Raw genomic sequence first — 21,052 nt, forward strand, 5'->3', positions numbered from 1 at the left:
GACCTTAGATTGTACGCCCCTTGAGGGTCAGGGACTGATGTGAATGTATAATATATATATAAAGTGCTGCTTAAATTGACAGCGTTATATAAGTACCTGAAATAAATAAAATAGATTGAACTGCTCAGAGATCGCATGTGATTTGCACAGGAATGCGTTGCGAATCACATGCGATGTGCCGCACCACATTAGTGTGAACCCGGGCTGAACCATTTGATTGCATCATTTAATAAAAATGAGGCATCAACAACAGGAATGAAGAGACTCCGCCACTTTCATTGAGCCCTGGTTCACACCGGTGTGACTTGTCTTGTGATTCCACAGTTCCAAATCGCAGGAGAATTTGCACCCTATTGCCAGCAATGGAACCCTTTCGTATCACCGCGACTCATGCACTACTTTTTCCCAATTTCATTGCGACTTGCTTAGACTTCTGTTTATGAATTTGCAATCTGCAATGAAATCAGCTGCAATGTAAATCACACTGATCTGCGGCTTTGAATTCGCGCTGAAGTAGTTCGCTTTCAAAGCCGCATTCGCTGTGAACCAGGGCTAGTGCAGTATCTCACTCAAGTTATTGTTTTGGGAATTCTATGTTCTCATCTGTTTTGTTTTCTCTTAGACCTGGTCCGAACATCTTTCAATAACATCGCTGTAAAGCATTTTGAGCAGTTCCCCAATCTGTACAGAAGTGCAAAGGTAGGGCTTATTATTCCGTTTCTTTTGGTAAATAAAACGATTTAATCTTCACCTTTTACAAACTAATATTTTATCTTGAAATTCCTAAAAATGTAACTCCACGTTTGTGGACCAAACCCCCCCCCCCCCCCCCCCCCCGCACCCGGCTGATCTATATACAGGATTTTAAAGTGTTACCAAACCCACAACAGTACAATCAGTCTGTAGATGCAGTAAAGCATGCTTGTTGTACTCACTGTGGAACCTAAGGGGTTAATCCTCTGCATTGTGTAAAAAGGCTGATCCTCTTATCTCCTGATAAAACATATCATGTGGAGACACTCTGCACATGCTCAGTTTGGTGTGTATTGCCAGAGAGGTTTTTTTTCTTGAGAGAGTGCATGCGTACAGCACAGGGCCAATCAGCACAATCCAGGCAGAGAGTCAGGGGTTTTGCATCCTCCTAGAGCAGAAAAAACAACTCCTCCTACACCCTTTAACCAGTGCTCTGCTGGACACTGATAGAAGTCACAAGACTGCTATATACTGCTGATGAGAAAAGGTGTTTAGCAGTTTATATTTACTAAAATAATTGCACTTCCATGTTGTGTGTACTGTTGGAGATCAGATATAGTGAATTCAGGGTCCGGAGAGACCAGATATAGTGAATGCAGGATCCGGGGAGACCAGATATAGTGAATGCAGGATCCGGGGAGACCAGATATAGTGAATGCAGGGTCTGGGGAGACCAGATATAGTGAATGCAGGGTCCGGGGAGACCAGATATAGTGGATGCAGGGTCTGGGGAGACCAGATATAGTGAATGCAGGGTCCGGGGAGACCGGATATAGTGTATGCAGGGTCCGGGGAAACCAGATATAGTAAATGCAGGGTCTGGGGAGACCAGATATAGTAAATGCAGGGTCCGGGGAGACCAGATATAGTAAATGCAGAGTCCGGGGAGACCAGATATAGGGAATGAAGGGTCAGGGGAGAACAGATATAGTGAGTGTAGGGTCCGGGGAGACTGGATATAGTGAATGCAGGGTCTGGGGAGAGCAGATATAGTGAATGCAGGGTCCGAGGAGACCAGATATAGTGAATGCAGAGTCCAGGGAGACCGGATATAGTGAATGCAGGGTCCGGGGAGACCAGATATAGTAAATGCAGGGTCCGGGGAGACCAGATATAGTAAATGCAGAGTCCAGGGAGACCAGATATAGGGAATGAAGGGTCCGGGGAGACCAGATATAGTGAATGCAGGGTCCGAGGAGACCAGATATAGTGAATGCAGGGTCTGTGGTTTAGTAACACGTTAACAAACTTTTTGGCAGATTCCTACCTTTTTCTGTTTTGAAGAAAAAGCTGTTTGTTCCAGTACGTTCTTGCAAGAATGACTCTTGAATGGGAGTGTCTGGGTTCATTATAACCACCTGAGCACTTTCAGTGTTCTAATGAGGAAAGTTGTAGGGTCTGCAGCCCTATAGAAGTATTTTCCCTTAGGAAGTAACTCACCAAAAATGAAATTCTTATTGCAGGGGGTGCCTAAAATTCGACTTGTATCTCTAAAGTGCAAACATATGAGGTATGCAGCACACTGGGCTGGGTGGTCCTCACTGATATACAGCACACTGTAACTGAAGGACACCGTGGTGATATTTCTTGGGGCAGGGTCATGACACCCCACATCCACATTATGCGCTTAGTCTTTGATTGTCCTTTAACCCCATGACTGGACATTTTGTGCTGATGAGGTCCTGCAGGGCACAGCTCCCGAATGTAGGTGAGTATTGCTTCATTTTTTTAGCATCACCTAGAAGAGTCAAGACGTAAAAATGTATCCTTGACCTAAAACAGATGCCAATTGATCTGCCAGAAATTCAGTGAGCTCCTAACTTCTTGATTGAGCTGACAAAGCTGCACAAATCCTAAGCAGTCTTATCAGCCTAGCCCTGCCCGATGTTCCTGTGCTGTGCTACAGAACACCTCCCCCCTATTTTATGGAAATGAGGAGAGGGAAATATAGTTTTTTTTTTCCCCAGAAGTACATTTTAAAAGCAGAAACTGTAAGATCTCAGCTATTGCCTTTCTTAGTCAGAACAGACTCCCCTGTGCTCCTCTTTGACTTTGTTTCTACCTTGTTTCTGTTTGATCTTGTTTTCCTGGACTTTTCCTTAGGTTCCAGTCACCTATGAGTGATATAGTATTGTGAGCGGAATTGGCGCAATTCTGAAAAACGCCCCCTAGCATTCCTAGCCACAGCCATCTTGAGTTAGGGCAGATGATTCATGTAGCATTTACTTTCTGGGATCCATCTGCCCTTAGCTCAGGCATGCAGGCAGGAAGGTGTGCTTAGCTGAAAAAGCCCCTTCTGAAGACTTCAGGGATGTAAAACTTTGTTTTGGTCTAGGCCAGTGGTCTCCAAACTGTGGCCCAGGGGCCAGATGTGGCTTTGCTTGCTTTTATCTGGCCTTTGGGGCACTATTTAATCCACTGATACCAATGATACCAAGAATGGGGCCCAATGATACCAATGATGGGGCAGAATTTCTCACAATGACACCAAAGGTGGGGCACAATTTCTCCCAATGATACCAATGATGGGGCACAATTTCTCCCAATGACACCAATGATGGGGTACAATTTCTCCCAATGACACCAAAGATGGGGTACAATCTCTCCCAATGATGGGGTACAATTTCTCCCAATGACACCAAAGATGGGGCACAATTTATCCCAATGATACGGCACAATTTCTCCCAATGACACCAAAGATGGGGCACAATTTCTCTCAATGACAGCAATGATGAGGCACAATTTCTCCGAATGATACGGCACAATTTCTCCCAATGACACCAAAGATGGGGCACAATTTTTCACAACGACAGCAAAGATGGGGCACAATTTCTCCCAATGACACCAAAGATGGGGCACAATTTCTCCCAATGACACCATCATGGGGCACAACTCCTCTCACTAACACCAAAGATGGAGCATGGTTTACTCCCACTGATGCCGGGACATTTTCCGGTCTGGCCCTCCTAAAGTCTGTAGGACAGTAAACTGGCTCTTTGCTTAGAAAGTTTAAAGACCCCCTGGTCTAGGTCATAAACCAGGAAGCAACTGAAGAAATGTAAAAAGAAAAAAAAGGTTTAAAACAAGCAATGTAATATATCTTCATATCTATTTACGAAAACTAGAAGCATAGGGCTCCATGTACACTTAAGCCCAGGTTCACACCAATGTGGTGTGGGAAACGCTGGGAATCCTGTGCATTTCCTGCACCGCATTGCAATCGCATCGCATTCATGCATTCTGGTGCGGGTGTCAAACATAAATTAACTACTACCCACCTGGCCATCATATTACTATAGGCCGGGCAGGAAGTAGTTAATTTATATTTGACACCTCTTGTCTTGTCATATGACGCCCTCCCCAAAGTAGTACAATGTTACTATGGTAACATTGTACTACCTTGGTCATAGTGTAATATGAAAAAAAAAGTATTAAAGAGAAAAAAAATGTATTAAAAAAAATAATTAAACAATAAAACAAAATTGAAAAAACATTATAAAATGTTTTTTTTCTGTGCTGTCACCAGTCAGTGTCCCTGATCACCGCCACACCAGTTATATGCTGATGCTGTACTGCACTGGTGACAGTAGGCAAAAAAAATTTGTGGAAAAAAATGTTTTTTAATTTCTTAATTTTCCAAAAAATTATGACAAAAAAATGACAACTTCAAAAAACTTGTCATGCCTCTTATAAAATATGTTGGACTGTCTACTTTGCAATAAGGGGTCATTTGGGGTATATCTGTACTGTCCTGACATTTGGGGGATATCTGTACTGTTCTGACATTTGGGGGATATCTGTACCGTCCTGACATTTGGGGGATATCTGTACCGTCCTGACATTTGGGGGATATCTGTACCGTCTTGACATTTGGGGGATATCTGTACTGTTCTGACATTTGGGGGATATCTGTACCGTCCTGACATTTGGGGGATATCTGTACCGTCTTGACATTTGGGGGATATCTGTACTGTTCTGACATTTGGGGGATATCTGTACCGTCCTGACATTTGGGGGATATCTGTACCGTTCTGACATTTGGGGGATATCTGTACCGTCCTGACATTTGGGGGATATCTGTACCGTCCTGACATTTGGGGGATATCTGTACCGTCTTGACATTTGGGGGATATCTGTACTGTCCTGACTAGAGATGAGCGAAGTATTCAAAAATTCGATTCGGCTGATTCGGCGAATTCGAGGAATAAATTCGATTCGAGTCGAATATATTCGCTGCGAATTTAACTTATAAAAAGGGTGTTTCTAGGCTTCAGAGAGCCTTTATATTAGTGCAGAACACTGTACCTTTAATTTAAATGCCCTTGGAGTCTGCTGGGGAAGAGAAATAATACTGTCAGTCAGTATGACATGCAGATGAGTGCCGTCGATCTTAGAATCACCGCACACTTCACTCATTTGGGCAGTCACGGGGCCAAAACCAGAGTGTGGAGCCACAGTGTGGCGGTGGAGGCAGCAGCAATGGGAGGCCATACAGCACCCTATGACAAAATGGAACCCACCAGCAGTGTGAGGAGACCTGAAAGTGGCACATGGCAGAGTGTGGCGATGGAGACAGCAGCAATGGGAGGCCGTACAGGGACCCATGAGACACTCTGGACCTGGCAGCAGCATGAGGAGGCAGTACGGGGGCCCATGGCAGATTACGGGCCTGGCAGCAGCAATGGGAGGCCCGTAATCTGCCAGCACCCTATGACAAAATGGAACCCACCAGCAGTGTGAGGAGACCTGAAAGTGGCACATGGCACAGTGTTGCGATGGAGACAGCAGCAATGGGAGGCCGTACAGGGACCCATGAGACACTCTGGACCTGGCAGCAGCATGAGGAGGCGGTACGGGGGCCCATGGCAGATTACGGGCCTGGCAGCAGCAATGGGAGGCCCGTGATCTGCCAGCACCCTATGACAAAATGGAACCCACCAGCAGTGTGAGGAGACCTGAAAGTGGCACATGGCAGAGTGTGGCGATGGAGACAGCAGCAATGGGAGGCCGTACAGGGACCCATGAGACACTCTGGACCTGGCAGCAGCATGAGGAGTCGGTACGGGGGCCCATGGCAGATTACGGGCCTGGCAGCAGCAATGGGAGGCCCGTAATCTGCCAGCACCCTATGACAAAATGGAACCCACCAGCAGTGTGAGGAGACCTGAAAGTGGCACATGGCAGAGTGTGGCGATGGAGACAGCAGCAATGGGAGGCCGTACAGGGACCCATGAGACACTCTGGACCTGGCAGCAGCAAGAGGAGGCGGTACAGGTGCCCATGGCAGAGTGGCGAAGCGTAAGCAGCTTAAATTGAAGGCCATACAGAGGCCTATGTTAAAAATAATAACATGTTTGGGGCATGATTCATGGTGGATTTAGTCAGTTGTGTCAGGAACTGGTGGTTTGAAATCCAGACTAATCCACGCCTGATTCATTTTCACAAACGTGAATCTCTCCACACTTTGGGTGGACAGTCGTGTCCTCCGCGGAGTTACAATACCTCCTGCCGCACTAAACACGCGCTCCGATGCCACGCTACTGGCCGGGCATGACAGCCTTTCAAGGGCAAATTCAGCTAGTTGGGGCCAAAGGTCAAGTTTCGTTGCCCAGTAGTCAAGGGGATTGTCTACCTCGGTTGGCAGGGTGCTGTCCAAGTAGGCCCAAGCCTGTTGTTTGAGGTCCTGCTCCAGGTCCACCTGATGCTGCTGCTGCTGCGGCTGGTTAGTAGTTTCCTCACTGCGCTGGTGAAGAAAGCTACTCATCATCGACTGCAGACTGAGGCAGCCGCTGCTGGTGGAGCTGCCACTGCTCCTACCACCCCACCCCTCCCCTGCTGCCATGGCAGCGGAACGCGAGCGCACAGGGCCCACAGTGTCTGAGGATGGACGTTGGCGCAGAAAGGCAGAGACCAACTGACTACATAGGTGGTTTTTATAGTACGTTATTTTGGCCTCCCTCTCAGCAGGTGTGAAAAAGGCCACCATTTTTGAACGGTAGCGAGGGTCCAACAAGGTGGACAGCCAAAAGTCATCCCTCTGTCTGATGGTTATTATTCGGCTGTCGCTACGCAAGCAACCGAGCATGCTATGGGCCATTTGTGCCAAAGAATGCGAGGGACTCCCTGCCTCCATCTCCACAGCATACTGCCACGGTGCGTCTGGGTCCTCTGTCTCCTCCTCCTCCTCTACCAGATGCTCCTGCTCCTCCACTCCTGTCCGCTGAGTGGAAAAACCACCCATTTCACTCAATAATTCCTGAGCACCAATGTCCTCCTCTACCTCCTCCTCTTCTTCCTGTCCTGCCCCCACAGGGGTCATGTGGCGTTGAGATCTGTGCGCCACGTCTACCGCACCCTGACCAGCCATTGTTAACAGCATTTGTTCCAGGACGTGCAACAGAGGAATGACGTCGTTCATCCCATAGTCCTGCCGACTCACGAATAGCGTGGCCTCCTCAAAGGGCCTGAGCAAGCGGCGGGTGTCACGCATGAGCTGCCAATGTCTGACATCTAAGTTACACAGGGGAGTACCTTTATCCGCTTGTAACATCAGGAAATCGGTGATGGCCTTTCGCTGTTCGTAAAGGCGGTTAACATATGTAGGGTTGAATTCCACCTTGTTGCAACGTCACAGCATGAGGAGTCGGTACGGGGGCCCATGGCAGATTACGGGCCTGGCAGCAGCAATGGGAGGCCCGTAATCTGCCAGCACCCTATGACAAAATGGAACCCACCAGCAGTGTGAGGAGACCTGAAAGTGGCACATGGCACAGTGTGGCGATGGAGACAGCAGCAATGGGAGGCCATACAGGGACCCATGAGACACTCTGGACCTGGCAGCAGCATGAGGAGGCGGTACGGGGGCCCATGGCAGATTACGGGCCTGGCAGCAGCAATAAGAGGCCCGTAATCTGCCAGCACCCTATGACAAAATGGAACCCACCAGCAGTGTGAGGAGACCTGAAAGTGGCACATGGCACAGTGTTGCGATGGAGACAGCAGCAATGGGAGGCTGTACAGGGACCCATGACATATTACGGGCCTGGCAGCAGCATGAGGAGGCGGTACAGGGGCCCATGGCAGATTACGGGCCTGGCAGCAGCAATGGGAGGCCCGTAATCTGCCAGCACCCTATGACAAAATGGAACCCACCAGCAGTGTGAGGAGACCTGAAAGTGGCACATGGCACAGTGTTGCGATGGAGACAGCAGCAATGGGAGGCCGTACAGGGACCCATGAGACACTCTGGACCTGGCAGCAGCATGAGGAGGCGGTACGGGGGCCCATGGCAGATTACGGGCCTGGCAGCAGCAATGGGAGGCCCGTAATCTGCCAGCACCCTATGACAAAATGGAACCCACCAGCAGTGTGAGGAGACCTGAAAGTGGCACATGGCACAGTGTGGCGATGGAGACAGCAGCAATAGGAGGCCGTACAGGGACCCATGAGACACTCTGGACCTGGCAGCAGCATGAGGAGGCGGTACAGGGGCCCATGGCAGATTACGGGCCTGGCAGCAGCAATGGGAGGCCCGTAATCTGCCAGCACCCTATGACAAAATGGAACCCACCAGCAGTGTGAGGAGACCTGAAAGTGGCACATGGCACAGTGTGGCGATGGAGACAGCAGCAATGGGAGGCCGTACAGGGACCCATGAGACACTCTGGACCTGGCAGCAGCATGAGGAGGCGGTACAGGGGCCCATGGCAGATTACGGGCCTGGCAGCAGCAATGGGAGGCCCGTAATCTGCCAGCACCCTATGACAAAATGGAACCCACCAGCAGTGTGAGGAGACCTGAAAGTGGCACATGGCACAGTGTTGCGATGGAGACAGCAGCAATGGGAGGCTGTACAGGGACCCATGACATATTACGGGCCTGGCAGCAGCATGAGGAGGCGGTACAGGGGCCCATGGCAGATTACGGGCCTGGCAGCAGCAATGGGAGGCCCGTAATCTGCCAGCACCCTATGACAAAATGGAACCCACCAGCAGTGTGAGGAGACCTGAAAGTGGCACATGGCACAGTGTTGCGATGGAGACAGCAGCAATGGGAGGCCATACAGGGACCCATGAGACACTCTGGACCTGGCAGCAGCATGAGGAGGCGGTACATGGGCCCATGGCAGATTACGGGCCTGGCAGCAGCAATGGGAGGCCCGTAATCTGCCAGCACCCTATGACAAAATGGAACCCACCAGCAGTGTGAGGAGACCTGAAAGTGGCACATGGCACAGTGTGGCGATGGAGACAGCAGCAATAGGAGGCCGTACAGGGACCCATGAGACACTCTGGACCTGGCAGCAGCATGAGGAGGCGGTACAGGGGCCCATGGCAGATTACGGGCCTGGCAGCAGCAATGGGAGGCCCGTAATCTGCCAGCACCCTATGACAAAATGGAACCCACCAGCAGTGTGAGGAGACCTGAAAGTGGCACATGGCAGAGTGTGGCGATGGAGACAGCAGCAATGGGAGGCCGTACAGGGACCCATGACAGATTACGGGCCTGGCAGCAGCATGAGGAGGCGGTACAGGGGCCCATGGCAGATTACATGCCTGGCAGCAGCAATGGGAGGCCCGTAATCTGCCAGCACCCTATGACAAAATGGAACCCACCAGCAGTGTGAGGAGACCTGAAAGTGGCACATGGCAGAGTGTGGCGATGGAGACAGCAGCAATGGGAGGCCGTACAGGGACCCATGAGACACTCTGGACCTGGAAGCAGCATAAGGAGGCGGTACAGGGGCCCATGGCAGATTACGGGCCTGGCAGCAGCAATGGGAGGCCCGTAATCTGCCAGCACCCTATGACAAAATGGAACCCACCAGCAGTGTGAGGAGACCTGAAAGTGGCACATGGCACAGTGTGGCGATGGAGACAGCAGCAATACGAGGCCGTACAGGGACCCATGAGACACTCTGGACCTGGCAGCAGCATGAGGAGGCGGTACGGGGGCCCATGGCAGATTACGGGCCTGGCAGCAGCAATGGGAGGCCCGTAATCTGCCAGCACCCTATGACAAAATGGAACCCACCAGCAGTGTGAGGAGACCTGAAAGTGGCACATGGCACAGTGTGGCGATGGAGACAGCAGCAATGGGAGGCCGTACAGGGACCCATGACAGATTACGGGCCTGGCAGCAGCATGAGGAGGCGGTACAGGGGCCCATGGCAGATTACGGGCCTGGCAGCAGCAATGGGAGGCCCGTAATCTGCCAGCACCCTATGACAAAATGGAACCCACCAGCAGTGTGAGGAGACCTGAAAGTGGCACATGGCAGAGTGTGGCGATGGAGACAGCAGCAATGGGAGGCCGTACAGGGACCCATGACAGATTACGGGCCTGGCAGCAGCATGAGGAGGCGGTACAGGGGCCCATGGCAGATTACGGGCCTGGCAGCAGCAATGGGAGGCCCGTAATCTGCCAGCACCCTATGACAAAATGGAACCCACCAGCAGTGTGAGGAGACCTGAAAGTGGCACATGGCACAGTGTTGCGATGGAGACAGCAGCAATGGGAGGCCGTACAGGGACCCATGAGACACTCTGGACCTGGCAGCAGCATGAGGAGGCGGTACAGGGGCCCATGGCAGATTACGGGCCTGGCAGCAGCAATGGGAGGCCCGTAATCTGCCAGCACCCTATGACAAAATGGAACCCACCAGCAGTATGAGGAGACCTGAAAGTGGCACATGGCAGAGTGTGGCGATGGAGACAGCAGCAATGGGAGGCCGTACAGGGACCCATGAGACACTCTGGACCTGGCAGCAGCATGAGGAGGCGGTACAGGGGCCCATGGCAGATTACGGGCCTGGCAGCAGCAATGGGAGGCCCGTAATCTGCCAGCACCCTATGACAAAATGGAACCCACCAGCAGTGTGAGGAGACCTGAAAGTGGCACATGGCAGAGTGTGGCGATGGAGACATGGGCCCCCTGGCCACGCTTGACTTTCTGGCCACATAGTCAACATACGGCTACGTTTACTTCCTCGGGCGGCTTGACGAAAAATTGCCACACCGCCGAGTAGGAAACTTTGCCCCCGCTACTCCTCACTGGCTGACTGCTACTTCCTCCGTGCACACCGGCACCACTACTGGCCGTGGTGGTAGGCTGCAATGGAGCTGGTGCTCTACTCTGTGGCCGTTTGCCTCCACTGACACTGCTGCGACCCTGCTGCCTCCTGGGCAACCCACCGACTGTTTTGCTCGCTGCCAAGCTGGCACCCTCTTCTCCTGATGATGCGGAAGCAATAGCCTGATGACGACGAGGCTGCCAAGTGCGATCAGCCTCATCATCATCAATTAGGGTCTCCGCCTCACTACTAGCCCCCTCGGCTGCGTGTGGGTCAGGAGACAGACCTGTCTCTAGACCGGCTACCGAGCCACTCTCCTCGCCAGTACTTCTTCGCCTGGCTGCTGAAGAGGCGGATGTCTCCCCCCGTTCCTGACCGCCCTCTGTTAGCTCTTCCTCACTGTACAGTGGGGCTGAGCCCACAGCATGCGATACTTCGCTTGGTGAGGGAACACCAAAGGACAGGGGCAGGTAGAGGACACGTGATTTCAGTGGGCTTGCTCCCGGGCCATGCCAACTAACGGTTGTGTCTGACGTACCCACCGACCGTTGGCTGTAGGTGTCAGAGGTGACCTGGGAAGAGGAAGACGACCGAGCCAACCAATCGATGACAACAGGGTTGTCGGTGGAGACACGACCGCTGGATGACACCGGGAGCACTGGCCTCTGGCTGCGACTAGTGCTGCCTCGACCCCTTCCTCTGCTGCCACGTCTGCTCGCTCCTAAAACATGGCCTCCTCTGACACTCCTCTGCGTGTTGTCTGACATACTCTTTAATTCAACGATTCTGTGTCCCTGAGTAACGATTCTGTGTCCCTGCGTAACAGTTCTGTGTCTGTCCCTGAGTAACAATTCTGTGTCCCTGAGTAACAGTTCTGTGTCCCTGAGTAACAATTCTGTGTCCCTGAGTAACAATTCTGTGTCCCTCAGTAACAATTCTGTGTCCCTCAGTAACAATTCTGTGTCTGTCCCTGAGTAACAATTCTGTGTCCCTGAGTAACAATTCTGTGTCCCTCAGTAACAATTCTGTGTCCCTCAGTAACAATTCTGTGTCTGTCCCTGAGTAACAATTCTGTGTCCCTCAGTAACAATTCTGTGTCTGTCCCTGAGTAACAATTCTGTGTCCCTGAGTAACAGTTCTGTGTCCCTGAGTAACAATTCTGTGTCCCTGAGTAACAGTTCTGTGTCCCTGAGTAACAATTCTGTGTCCCTGAGTAACAATTCTGTGTCCCTCAGTAACAATTCTGTGTCCCTCAGTAACAATTCTGTGTCCCTCAGTAACAATTCTGTGTCTGTCCCTGAGTAACAATTCTGTGTCCCTCAGTAACAATTCTGTGTCCCTCAGTAACAATTCTGTGTCTGTCCCTAAGTAACAATTCTGTGTCCCTGAGTAACAGTTCTGTGTCCCTGAGTAACAATTCTGTGTCCCTGAGTAACAATTCTGTGTCCCTGAGTAACAGTTCTGTGTCCCTGAGTAACAATTCTGTGTCCCTGAGTAACAATTCTGTGTCCCTCAGTAACAATTCTGTGTCCCTCAGTAACAATTCTGTGTCTGTCCCTGAGTAACAATTCTGTGTCCCTGAGTAACAGTTCTGTGTCCCTGAGTAACAATTCTGTGTCCCTGAGTAACAATTCTGTGTCCCTCAGTAACAATTCTGTGTCCCTCAGTAACAATTCTGTGTCTGTCCCTGAGTAACAATTCTGTGTCCCTGAGTAACAATTCTGTGTCCCTCAGTAACAATTCTGTGTCCCTCAGTAACAATTCTGTGTCCCTCAGTAACAATTCTGTGTCTGTCCCTGAGTAACAATTCTGTGTCCCTCAGTAACAATTCTGTGTCCCTCAGTAACAATTCTGTGTCTGTCCCTGAGTAACAATTCTGTGTCCCTCAGTAACAATTCTGTGTCCCTCAGTAACAATTCTGTGTCCCTCAGTAACAATTCTGTGTCTGTCCCTGAGCAACAATTCTGTGTCCCTCAGTAACAATTCTGTGTCCCTCAGTAACAATTCTGTGTCTGTCCCTGAGTAACAATTCTGTGTCCCTCAATAACAATTCTGTGTCCCTCAGTAACAATTCTGTGTCTGTCCCTGAGTAACAATTCTGTGTCCCTGAGTAACAATTCTGTGTCCCTCAGTAACAATTCTGTGTCCCTCAGTAACAATTCTGTGTCTGTCCCTGAGTAACAATTCTGTGTCCCTGAGTAACAATTCTGTGTCCCTCAGTAACAATTCTGTGTCCCTCAGTAACAATTCTGTGTCTGTCCCTGAGTAACAATTCTGTGTCCCTCAGTAACAATTCTGTGTCCCTCAGTAACAATTCTGTGTCTGTCCCTGAGTAACAATTCTGTGTCCCTCAGTAACAATTCTGTGTCCCTCAGTAACAATTCTGTGTCCCTCAGTAACAATTCTGTGTCTGTCCCTGAGCAACAATTCTGTGTCCCTCAGTAACAATTCTGTGTCCCTCAGTAACAATTCTGTGTCCCTCAGTAACAATTCTGTGTCTGTCCCTGAGTAACAATTCTGTGTCCCTCAGTAACAATTCTGTGTCCCTCAGTAACAATTCTGTGTCTGTCCCTGAGTAACAATTCTGTGTCCCTGAGTAACAGTTCTGTGTCCCTGAGTAACAATTCTGTGTCCCTCAGTAACAATTCTGTGTCCCTGAGTAACAATTCTGTGTCCCTCAGTAACAATTCTGTGTCTGTCCCTGAGTAACAATTCTGTGTCCCTGAGTAACAGTTCTGTGTCCCTGAGTAACAATTCTGTGTCCCTCAGTAACAATTCTGTGTCTGTCCCTGAGTAACAGTTCTGTGTCCCTAAGTAACGATTCTGTGTCCCTAAAGTATCTGTGGCCCTAACTCTGTCCCTAATACAGAGAGGTCTGTCTCTCTTGAATGACCGGAGGCAAATGGAGAATTGTAAGATGGCCGCAATTTATAGCTCCACCATTACACAGTGCTGGCTGGCTGCTGATTGGCTAATGTGATCACATGTCATGAATGAATGCATTATGGGTCAGCGCGCCTTGTCTGCGCGCCTTCCCAGAGATCCCCGCTCCGTCGCCACACATGTCGCCGCCATTTTTGGAAAAATTTCGATTCGCGCATCCGAAGTCTGCTAATTTTCGGATTTTTCCTAATATTCGAAACGAATTCCACTTCGCCAAGTTCGATTCGCTCATCTCTAGTCCTGACATTTGGGGGATATCTGTACCGTCCTGACATTTGGGGGATATCTGTACTGTTCTGACATTTTTGGGCCTCAAGAAATGAGATTGGCTGTCAGTACTTCAGGATTGATCAGTTTTCAGATCTATACCATAGTTTGTGAACTCTATAACTTTCCTACAGACTAAATAATAAATACTAATTTGGGTTATTTTCACCAAAGACATGTAACAGAATACAGCATTTAGCGTTTTTTTGTATAAGACGTTCCTTTCCTGAATGCCATTCTTCTACATTCAGGAGAGGGGCGTTTAACTGGCTCTAAACTTGGCTGCTTTCAAACTCTGATAAAAGTCTGTGTGCATGGGCAAATAGACTTTATTGAGCTAAGTTCAGGGGCTTTGGCCAAAAAACCTTAAACTCATGTTTATGGGCAGCAACATGCATGAGGGCTAAGGGTAAAACATAGGCAAAGCAAAAAGAAAAATTGAAAAATGTGAGATCTCATGTTGTTTGATTTTCAAATTGTGTTCCAAAAAAAGGATGATTTTTAGTCAACCACTTGCCCTCTAGAGGATTTACCCCCCTTCCTGACCAGGCCATTTTTTGCGATACGGCTCTGCGTTACTTTGACAATTGCGCTGTCATGCAACGCGGCACCCAAATTAAATTTACGTCCTTCCTTCCCACAAATGGAGCTTCCTTTCGGTGATATTTGATCATCTCTGCGGTTTATATTTTTTGCACTATAAACAAAAAAATACCAACAATTTTGAGAAAAAGATAATATTTTTAACTTTTTGCTATTAAACATGTCCAGTAAAAAAATTTTAAAAATCAAATTTCATCATAAATTTAGACCAAAATGTATTCTGCTACATGTCTTTGCTAAACAAAAATCCTAATATGTAAATTAATTGGTTTATATACTGGAATTTTTTTTAAATTGTAATGGCGGTGATCAGCGACTCATAGCGGGACTGCAGCAGGCATGCTGACACTGGGGGGGGGGGTTGACTTGGTGTCAGTGACATCCCCAATGACACCAATATAGTGATCAGTGCTAATAAAAAGCACTGACACTGTACTAATGACACTGGGCAGGAAAGGGTTAACATGGGGGGCGATCAAAGGGTTAACTGTGTGCTGTTTCACAGTATACTGTGTGTGTGCTTTCCATTGCAAGCACACTGCTTGGTATGGCTCTGCTATGCCGAACCTTACAAAGCAGTGTGCAGGAGCTGACAGGGTAGAGATCCGTGTTGTTTATACACAGGTCTCTCCCCCGTCAGAGATTCTCGGTGATCACCAGGTGCCAGCGAGAAATCACTGGCCAGGACCCAGTGATTGATAGCAAGAGGCCGCAAATGGCCCCCTACACAGAACTGCAAAATCGCGCATATATACTTGATTGAGCCGCCCTGTAGCAGTAGTAGTTTAACCGTAAGCAGTTAAACAACTTGGGTCACAAGTGGTACCTTTGTTTTAAGGTCATTCCTTAAATTCTTTGCTCTATATATGTATAAGGTACAGTAATCCACACCCCATTGGTGAGTTAGTGGATAGAAGCCGGTTGGTTAAACCTATTGTCCACTTTTCTTTTTATGGTGTCACTGTTTTTACAGTTTCACCTAATACTATATTGTTAAGCATAGTTCATGTTGACTGAGAGACTTTAGTTCTGGTTTAAGCTCTTTTCTTTCCTTATTCCAAAGGGTAAACTGGAAAATATTTGTGGTGACCACCAAAAAGATGCCGAGAATGCAATCCAAAACCAGTTCAAGATGGAGGAGATCATCTACTGTCAGGACTCAATATACGGGCGCTACCTGAAGGCTGCCCGCGAGGATGCTACTAAATTTTGTTTCCAGAAGAAACCACAAGGCGACATGTACTTATCCATTGTGGAAATGAGCTATCACCTCCAAGCCTATTTCAAGGTGAGCAATCTGTGTAGGCCAGGAAACCGAGGCTGGAGTCATCTATGGATTGGTTAGACCAGAGTTATAGAGAGATAGTGTGACTGGTGGTATGGGCAATATGGAAGGCCAGGAAACCGAGGCTGGAGTCATCTATGGATTGGTTAGACCAGAGTTATAGAGAGATAGTGTGACTGGTGGTATGGGCAATATGGAAGGCCAGGAAACCAAGGCTGGAGTCATCTATGGATTGGTGGGACCAGAGTTATAGAGAGATAGTGTGACTGGTGGTATGGGCAATATGGAAGGCCAGGAAACCGAGGCTGGAGTCATCTATGGATTGGTGGGACCAGAGTTATAGAGAGATAGTGTGACTGGTGGTATGGGCAATATGGAAGGCCAGGAAACCGAGGCTGGAGTCATCTATGGATTGGTGGGACCAGAGTTATAGAGAGATAGTGTGACTGGTGGTATGGGCAATATGGAAGGCCATAAAAAGAAAAGTCTTTATGGTGAAAGTAGTGGGTAACCTCACAGTAGCAGAGAAAAAACACTGGGATACATAACCATGAGTCCAATAAACCAGTCTTTATCAGGTACACTATATTGCCAAATGTATTGAGACTTCTGCCGTTACACGCACATGAACTTTAATGGCCCCCCAGTCTTAGTCCGTAGGGTTCAATATTGAGTTGGCTCCGCCCTTTGCAGCTATAACAGCTTCAACGCTTCTGGGAAGGCCGTCCACAAGGTTTAGGAGGGTGTCTATGAGAAGGTTTGACCATTCTTCCAGAAGCACATTTGTCAGGTCAGGCACTGATGTCAGGCGAGAAGGCCTGGCTCGCAGTCTTCACTCTAATTCATCCCAGAGGTGTTCTATAGGGTTGAGGTCAGGACTCTGTGCAGGCCAGTCAAGTTCCTCCACCCCAAACTGACTCATCCATGTCTTTATGGACCTTGCTTTGTGCACTGGTGCGCAGTCATGTTGGAACAGGAAGGGGCCATCCCCAAACTCTTCCCACAAAGTTGGGAGCATGAAATTGTTCAAAATGTCTTGGTATGCTGACACCTTAAGAGTTCCCTTCACTGGAACTAGGGGGCCAAGCCCAACCCCTGAATAATAACCCCACACCATAATCCCCCCTCCACCAAACTTTACACTTGGCACAATGCAGTCAGGCAAGTACCGTTCTCCTGGCAACCGCCAAACCCAGACACGTCCATCAGAGTGCCAAACAGAGAAGCGTGATTGGTCACTCCAGAGAACATGTCTACACTGCTCTAGAGTCCAGTGGCGGCGTGCTTTACACCACAGCATCCAACGCTTTGCATTGCACTTGGTGATGTAAGGCTTGGATGCAGCTCCTCGACCATGGAAACCCATTCCATGAAGCTCTCTACGCACTGTTGTTGTGCTAATCTGAAGGCCACATGAAGTTTGGAGGTCTTTAGCTATTGACTCTGCAGACAGTTGGCGACTTCTGCGCACTGTGCGTTTCAGCATGCGCTGACCCCGCTCTGTCATTTTACGTGGCCTACCACTTGGTGGCTGAGTTGCTGTTGTTCCCAGTTGCTTCCACTTTGTTATAATCCCACTAACAGTTGAGCGTGGAATATTTAGTAGCCAGGAAATGTCACGGATGGACTTATTGCACAGGTGGCAACCTATCACGGGACCACGCTTGGAGTCACTGAGCTCCTGAGAGCGACCCATTCTTTCACCAATGTTTGTAGAAGCAGTCTGCATGCCTAGGTGCTTGATTTCATACCCCTGTGGTCATGGAGGTGATTGGAACACCTGAATCCAATAATTTGGAGGGCGGGCCCAATACTTTTGGCAATATAGCGCCCTCCAGTGTGTGAGTTTTTATACACCTGCTGGTGGCTACTGAAACCACAGAATGACAAGCATTAGAGCTTATTGCCGCCAACAGGTAAAACAAGAGAATAGCAATGCTGATACTGAGTATGTTCATGAATACTGCTCATGAAAATGCCCCCTATACCTGAAACCCATACTTTGTGGTGCGATTTGCATCCATACAAAAAGAATTGCATGCAATTTGAACAGGAATGTGGTGCGATTCTTGTCTGAATCGCATTCAATTTTTCCCACCAATCATGTGTGAACTCATGCTGAAATCACTATGCCTGAGTGCACACAGGAGCGGTGCAGGAATCCACCCTGCAACAGTCCCATGCTATGACACAACGAAAAGCTGCTTCACAGGTCTGGGGATTTTAAATCCACGAGGCTTTCTCTCCTTTCCTTCCAGGGATGACAGTATGGGCTAGACGGCTTTTGATTGGTCATCACCATCACATAGTGATTTCAGCCTGAATTCACGTGGGAGCCGTGGGGAAACCACATGCGATTTGGACAGGAATTATAACAAATTCCTGTTCAAATTGCATGCGATTCTTTGCAGTGCGATATGCACCCATTAGTTTTGTATGGAGGAAAATCGCACCGTAAAGTATCAGTGCTCAGTTTTGGTAAGTACTTGTCCGAAAGTATCGTTACTCGTACTCGCCGATAAAATAGGGTGTCGGTGCATCCCCAATGTAAACTATATTATCTGATTTGATTTGTAATTCTTTGCAGCCTGATATAACTTGTGTGCAACACCATGCAGACAGACAGGTGAAACTATTGTTTCCTGTTTCGATTTCCTTTGTCACCTACACTCACCGGCCACTATTAGGTCCACCTTGGTAGTGCCAAGAAACTCTCCCCCACACCATGACACCACCACCAGCCTGAACCAAGGCAGGATGGATCCATGCTTTCATGTTTACACCAAATTCTGACCCTACCACCTGAATGTCGCAGCAACCAGTCTGCCCATTCTCCTCTGACATCAACAAGGCATTTTCCTCCACACAATTGCCACTCACTGGATATTTTCTCTTTTTCGGACCATTCTCTGTAAACCCTAGAGATGGTTGTGTGCGAAAATCCCAATAGATCAGCAGTTTTTGAAATACTCAGACCAGCCCGTCTGCCACCAACAACCATGCCACGTTCAAAGCCACTTAAATCCCCTTTTTTCCCCATTCTGATGCTCGGGTTGAACATCAGCAAGTTGCCTTCACCACGTCTAGATACCTGAATGCATTGAGTTGCTGCCATGTGATTGGCTGATTAGCAATTTGTGTTACCAAGCAATTGAACAGGTGTACCTAATAAAGTGGCCGGTGAGTGTATATTATCATTGGAGAGTCAGCACTATGACGCTGTTAGGAAAAGCCGCAAACAGGGGCGGACTGACAACTCATGGGGCTCCCGGGCAATAGGGGATCATGGGGCCCCTGTGTCCTTGCCCAAACTCAAAAAAGCCTTTGAAAAAGGTACCAGGGGCATCTCATGGGGCCCCTACTGACCCCGGGCCCTCGGGCAGTGCAGTTTCCAAATGGTCAGTCCACCCCTGGCCACAAATCTGATACAATGGTGTCACCTAAGTGATGTGATAGAAATGAATAAATCATGACAAGACTGACCTATCAGAATTATATATCATTTTGGAAGGTATCACAGTTCTTTTGACTTTAAACAGAATAATAAAGCTGTCCATTCTTTATTGCTGTATGTGTCCCTGCTGGGGAGATTTTCCAGCACTTCCTGTCCCAGTGACACCCTGTATATTACAATGTGACAGTAACAGCCATATGTACAGCCCCTAATCTGTGTAAGCTGCATTTTGGGGGGCCTGGATAAAAGGTAGAAGATTGATGCCCTCAGTCTGCTGCAAGCAGAGGAAGCACTTCCGTCACCCCCAGTGATCAGCCTAAACATTGTAACAAGGTGAGAGAGGCTGATCTGTGTAAGACATTTATATACAAAGCCCAAAACCATACAGGCTACTGCAAAGCCATCAGAGTTATTTACTTTGTGATTTTGTATCCCCCTCTGTCCTCCCCTTTTGTTGAGCCGTAGCTACACCCTCGCTGTTTCTTCCATGTTCCCGCAGTTTGTATTAGTTCTTTGTAGGGACAGGGCTAAGGAAAGTCACTGTCTTCTCACACTTCAAAGGACTAGAAAAACATCCTCTGTACTGCAATTAACTGAAGTAAAATTGCATTGGATTCAACTTCTGTGTCCTATTGAAGAGTGAAGCTGCCTGTGGATGGTGCCAAGTTAGCAGGTGACCCTACTGTGTGGACAGACTGAATCTATGGAGGTATGTCAATGCATACAGCGACACTAGTTTTAGTCCAGGAAGTACATGTTGGCCTTTGGAAGATGCCTGTACAAGAATGGTGCCGTCCTTCTGGGGAGAAGTGAATGCACTGGGAGGGGGAGTACTGTGATTTTCTTTTATGGACAATCATTGTTTTTTTCTCCTAGAACGCAATAGCCCGCCTGGGTAGTCAGATCCCACTCATCATCCAGCACTATGTCCTCCGTGGGTCTGCCAGTCAACTCCAGACACAGATGATGCTCCTTCTTCAAGACAAAGACAATTTGGATCGGATGCTGCAGGAGAAGCAGGACCTCTCCATCGAGAGGAAGGGCTTAAAGGGTCGGATCGATCGGCTGCAGAAAGCCCAGCGACGCCTGGCGAGGTTCCCCAACTAAGTTCTGGTTCTGTCCCTGAAGCTGCTATCAAACTTTATCACTTTATTTAACCACTTCAGTACCGGGCACTTTCACCCCCTTCCTGCCCAGGCCAGTTTTCAGCTTTTAGTGACAATTGCGCGGTCATGCAACACTGTACCCAAACTAAAACGAAAAAAGACCAGTTTGAAAAAAAAGAAGTTTTTCTCAGTTTCTGTTATAAAATTTAGCAAGTAAGTAATTTTTCTCCTTCACTGATGTTTGCTGATGAGTTTGCACTAATGGGCACAGATGAGGCGGCACTGATGGGCACAGATGAGGCTGCACTGATATGTGACACTGATTGGCAGCACTGATAGGCACTGTTGGGCCGGCACTGATAATCAGGGTCCTGATTATCAGTATAGATGTCCCCCTGTTACACTTGCCGGTTATCAGCTCTCCTCTCTTCATGCTGTGACAGCACTGAGCAAACTCTGTGGTCAGCTGTGATTGGACACAGCTGATCACATGGTAAAGGGTCACTGTGGCCCTTTACCACGATCTGTGATCAGCTGTGTCCAAAGGAAGTGGTTATTATTATTATATAG

The 21,052-nt window shown here is 48.6% G+C and overlaps 1 protein-coding gene across 1 annotated transcript in view; it reads left to right on the plus strand.

Annotated features, from left to right (window-relative positions):
• Positions 1-20,805, plus strand: part of LOC149450469 (interferon-induced GTP-binding protein Mx2-like) — a 68,812-nt gene extending 48,007 nt beyond the window's left edge. The window contains exons 12-14 of the mRNA XM_089691922.1: positions 623-699; positions 15,701-15,925; positions 20,253-20,805. Of these exons, the coding sequence (XP_089548048.1) occupies positions 623-699; positions 15,701-15,925; positions 20,253-20,483 (533 nt within the window). The 3' untranslated portion in view covers positions 20,484-20,805. The remainder of the gene's footprint in view (positions 1-622; positions 700-15,700; positions 15,926-20,252) is intronic.
• Positions 20,806-21,052: the final 247 nt, after the last annotated feature.

Source organism: Staurois parvus, unplaced genomic scaffold (assembly GCF_062004578.1).
Source record: "Staurois parvus isolate SC_StPar_1 unplaced genomic scaffold, SC_StPar_1.0 ptg000574l, whole genome shotgun sequence".
Taxonomy (NCBI): Eukaryota; Metazoa; Chordata; class Amphibia; order Anura; family Ranidae; genus Staurois; species Staurois parvus.